At 46.0% G+C, this 4,526-nt stretch overlaps 1 protein-coding gene across 1 annotated transcript; it reads right to left on the bottom strand.

Annotated features, from left to right (window-relative positions):
- Positions 1-231: 231 nt before the first annotated feature.
- Positions 232-3,986, bottom strand: LOC104075109 (RPE-retinal G protein-coupled receptor-like). Its single transcript, XM_009575502.1, has 4 exons — positions 3,841-3,986; positions 3,143-3,260; positions 1,506-1,619; positions 232-575 (listed from the first exon to the last, which is right to left on the bottom strand). Exons 1-4 carry the CDS (start codon positions 3,960-3,962, stop codon positions 432-434), a joined length of 498 nt encoding a protein of 165 aa, XP_009573797.1. The 5' UTR covers positions 3,963-3,986; the 3' UTR covers positions 232-431.
- Between the last annotated feature and the right edge of the window lie 540 nt (positions 3,987-4,526).

The following is a 4,526-nucleotide window of genomic DNA, read 5'->3' as shown; positions in this document are numbered from 1 at the left end:
TATAATACTGGATACTCCTTTAATCTTTTAGTAATCCAAACGTTACCATATGGACAAACTGCACAGATTGATTTGAGGAGGCCTCACTGGATAAACGAATACTCTGCTTCAGTTAATTTGCTGAGCTTTTATGTTAGTGTATCAGGAAAAAAAAATGCTTTCCAGCACATAGTTTATTTGCAGTGACATATAAAATGAGACTGATGACAATCAACACAGGTTTAAGGCAGCTTGTTTGACAAGCAGCTTGTGATGGTTTGGACAGTTATCTGGAGGGCTTGCTTTCAGTACTTCGTTGCTTGTAGCCAGTGCACGGCCTTTCCAATGTGGAACCACCTTTGCACGTACATATCAGAGAATGCACACAGTTTCCGCTACCGTTTTGCTTTCAGTGATGTACCTGCATTAATTTAGCTTAATGCCGTAATGGGTTATTTAGTTTTGTTATCAACCTCTGCTTTCTCAATCTTCTGTCCTGTGAGGAACTGCCATATTCCTCCTCTGTAGTTCTCATTGCCCAGGGCATATACAAATGCATCCACCGTTGGCACAGTCTTGGCAATAACGGCAGGAATCTGTTGTGAGACACAATATTTATTAATAGGAAAATGCACCGAGGAGCCAAAGGGCTGATTTCAGCCTAGGCTCAGTTTCCCTTTACCAAACAAATGCCTGTCTCCAATGGCTGTATCCTGCTACCCCTAGGGAGATGAGAGGTAAAAGCAATTTGGTCAGTTGGAGGCCCTTGCTCAAGAAATTATAGTCTCCAGGAGAAAGGAATCAGGTCAGCATTGCCTGAAACGGGGATATTTGACTTGAGAGTGAATACAAACACTTAGGACGAGTGAAGCGTGTGCTGTGGACACCTTTTGATGGATAAGTGGGCTGATATTGCTAACACATTTTATGGGGGATACTGAATACCTAAGTACAGTAATGCATTTGGTGACCTGAAACTGGGCTGATTTTTGGGGACTGAATGAAAGTTGAAAAGTTTGATGTGGTATTACTGAGTCCCAGAGGCAGTCTCAGAGCCAAGACTCACAGAAAAAAGGGAGAAAGGAGGCAGCATAACCTTAAGAGTAATCAGTTGCAGCTTCCCTGAGGAGAGAGAAGTATTAGAAAAATGAATGAGACAAACAGTCTCTTCAAAATTGAAAATTTTGAGCTGGTACTTGACTCTGGGAAGGACACATGAAGCTCCTACAAACCATGAAGCAGTGCAGGCTACAGACCTCTAACTCACTGCTGAAGAAAAAAACCCCTGACTTCCTAAGTTGTTGCTTGATCAAAGCAGTAATATAATGCCTGTTACATCACTGTGCTTAGCTGTTTTGCCTTAAAAGTGGTAGATGTACAGAATGCTTGGAGGAAACGATCTACTTGTTATATATGTAATAACAAGTAAACCCAATTGTGAGTAAATTGGCATTGTTCCATAGGAAAGAGAGAGGAGAGTAAGGAGAATGTAATTGTTTGAATTCCGTCCGGTGGCATAGACGTACCATGCGGTATTTTGGTGAAATGAACATCACATTTTCAACTGCTGCGTAGAAGCATAAAAGGCAGTAGGGACCCCAGCAAATGACCAGCGTCTTCAATGGTAAACCAGTATTAAACTGAAAAACAAGAGCAATAAATTCCTTTGTGTTTCACAACCACACAGCAACAAGCGGATGGGACAGCTCCTGTGAGACCGTGGTTTGTGTTCAGTAGCAGGAGAGGATCAGCCAGCAGGATATGCTGTATCATTGCTGCTTTGCTGTCGATGTTGGAGGTGTGTGAGCACAGCTCCCTCTGCATTGAGGGCTGCCCGTGCAGCAAGCCCCAGAGCCCTGTTCCGGGGGGCCGGGTGGTGAGTGGCAGTTGCTCCCAGGCAGAGGTGACAAAGCACCTTATGGTACATCAGTTAAATCAGTGTGTGTGCTAGACATAGAAGCCATGGCCAGTAATTGCTGCTGAGGGGGGAGGGCAATGTGTGAATTTAAAAACAGATAAAAAGGAACAATATTTCACTGACTTCTTAAGAGGGTACTGCAGACAAATAAACTGTGTGAAGCCACTACTATGGCAGTGCAACAGATGGATGTAGTGGCATCTGTGTCGTGGTAGTAGGATTACTGCGTCCTTCATGCCAGGGCCTTATGCATGGTGTTCATGGCCAGCTGTTCCCAAGTATCTTATAAATATTAATGAATAGGGAATTGATAATTTCATCCTTAAATTTTCTGCATCTGCACAGCTACAGAATATCGTAAGAAAGAAATCACACGCTATTGCATAAACTCACTGAAAAAAAAGGTAGTAGACTTATAATAACAAACACAGATTTGTTCAAGAAATACATGGAGGGCACATGTATATATTCCAGACAGCTACAAACCAGTCTGCGTGACTGTCTCTTTGCTGGTATAACATCCCCCTTGAGAACTGATTGTCTTTACTGAGTGCAGGGGTCGGGCTGTGCCTGCCAGCCATGCATAGTGCCCCAGACTGTATAGCCTGCACCTAAGGAAACAACTCATATAATCACCACATTACATTCCCATAAACCTGCCACGCCAGAGCAATTCCTTTGTTTCCAGCTCATAAAGATTTCTGAATTTCCTCAGCCAAGTGTAAACACGGTGTGTTTAGGAAGGCCCTTCTCCCCCTATGGGGTGCCTGCGTGTTTCCTTGAAGCGCTGCAGTTCTGGCTGACTGCCTCAGCGATAAGCTAAGAGCCTGTAGCAAAGCAGGAAATAATGATCCTTCCTGAGCAAAGTTTCTCTGGATAAATATTGATATGCTATTACCAAATATTCTGCATGCTGCGTGTTGGTTTTGTGACTAGAGTTGGACCAGTTTTGGTGGAGGGGAATCCTCAGGGTCACTAGTCCAGCCCCTGCTTTGACGGGGAACTGTTTACGGCACCAGGTCTGGTCAAATCTTGAAATCTCTACGGGTGGGGTTTCCTCGAACTTTCTGGGTGGCCCCATCCTGTGTTGCACAACCCTCCTACTCAAGTAACCGTGGGGAGTTAGCACAGAAGGAGCTGAGCCAAAGCCTCTGTGAAAGAAATTGGCTTTTTGAGGACTTTGTCTCTATTGGATGCAGCCCTATTTTGGCAAGGCAGTTGCAGGGGCTGAGGAAGTTTTCTTACCTTATAGTGCCCACTTTTCTTGAACTTCTGGTGTATGGACTGATAGGCCGTCAGCATGATGAAGCCCGGGATCATGAAATTGAAAATGGACAGAGCAAAAAGGAACGTGATATAGTTTCTGGAAAGGGTGAGGAGGGAAAAAAAAGAGGTGGTTAATTCCTCTCTAGGGCATCTTTGTAAACTTGCTGTAAATATTCATTAACTTATATTTTTAAAATTGCCAAAACCAGATTTGTCAAAATGCTTTAGGTGCAGTATTTGCTGAAGGCCGGTTAAGTTGTGCCATGCTGTTGCATGTGGGGTGGATAGTATTGCAGAAAATCACAGCAGGTGTTTGGTTTCTCAACCCAAGCATCCCTACTCAGACATCAGTGCTGGACTGCATAAAAACAAAACCATTGTTAAAGAGTTTCAAGTCCTAAACCAAGAACAGATGCAGCTTATAGATGACCAAGGAGTAAGGGAGTATCAGAAGCCTGAGCGTCAGCCTCTCCCATGGAGGAAGGTGACTTTAGCTGTTCCCACATGCTGCCATACGAGTCAAGGCAGCCTCGGGTCGTGCCTGCCTTGCCCCAGCCCCTGGGGAGGGAGATCTGCCCCAGCAACAATGATGGGTGGGTTTTGGTGTGCTGCTGAGGCCATCCCAGGGGACAGCAGCCTCCACCCGCCCTCCCGTGGGAGCTGGCCCCAGCCCTTACCTGTCCCCTTTGCTGTAGTCCAGGGTGCAGCAGGTTCGGAGGGGTTCGTAGTCGTATTCTCCCCACCCCAGCAAGGGCATCACAGACCAAAAGGCAGCAAACAGCCACGCGAACACCATCATGGAGATAGCCGTGCTCCACTGCAGCTTGCTTCCTGTGGGAAGAGGAAAGGGGGTCTCCATGCCCGGAATGAAACCACAGGGCAAAGCTGTCCAGCTCTGTGGGGCCAGAGCCAAGTGCCCCGGCCCCTGGGCCTCAGGCAGAAACAAGCAGTTGTCTGTGTTTTGTAGCCCGAAGCTGACCTGAGTCTGGAGGAATCAACCTTGCACAAAATTTGAGGGAAGATTTTAGCCTTTAGGAAACAGCAAATGGTACTTCCCTTTTGCATGCTTTACTTAGACAAATGCTGTATTGCTGCTCAGCTTTGTGGAGATACAGCTGCTGTTACAAACATTATATTCTTGTGTTTTGGGAACGTGTTTAAAGACTCAGATGAGGCAGAGAGTAGAAGGCACAGGGCGATGCAATAAATAGTGTTTGAAGAACTGGAGCCCCGCTGCAGGGTGTGAGTCAGATCAGAAACGTGACTCTGCACGCAGTCCCCAGCCCTGCCTACTTCCTTCCCGCCCTGCCAGGCATGCAGGGCACATGTGGATATTAAATATACCCCGTTCTAAAAACGCTGC

The sequence above is a fragment of the Fulmarus glacialis genome, unplaced genomic scaffold (genome assembly GCF_000690835.1).
Source record: "Fulmarus glacialis isolate BGI_N327 unplaced genomic scaffold, ASM69083v1 scaffold49833, whole genome shotgun sequence".
NCBI classification, from domain to species: domain Eukaryota; kingdom Metazoa; phylum Chordata; class Aves; order Procellariiformes; family Procellariidae; genus Fulmarus; species Fulmarus glacialis.
The sequence above is the reverse complement of the archived record's forward strand: the minus strand, read 5'-3'. Positions and strand labels throughout refer to the sequence as shown.

Excerpts from the sequence above, each read along its gene's own strand:
- LOC104075109 (XM_009575502.1), bottom strand. The coding sequence starts at position 3,962 with ATGATGGTGTTCGCGTGGCTGTTTGCTGCCTTTTGGTCTGTGATGCCC. Across the intron at positions 1,620-3,142 it reads AGAAAAGTGGGCACTATAAG|TTTAATACTGGTTTACCATT; the intron begins GTAAGAAAACTT and ends CTTGTTTTTCAG. Across the intron at positions 576-1,505 it reads TTTCACCAAAATACCGCATG|ATTCCTGCCGTTATTGCCAA; the intron begins GTACGTCTATGC and ends GTCTCACAACAG.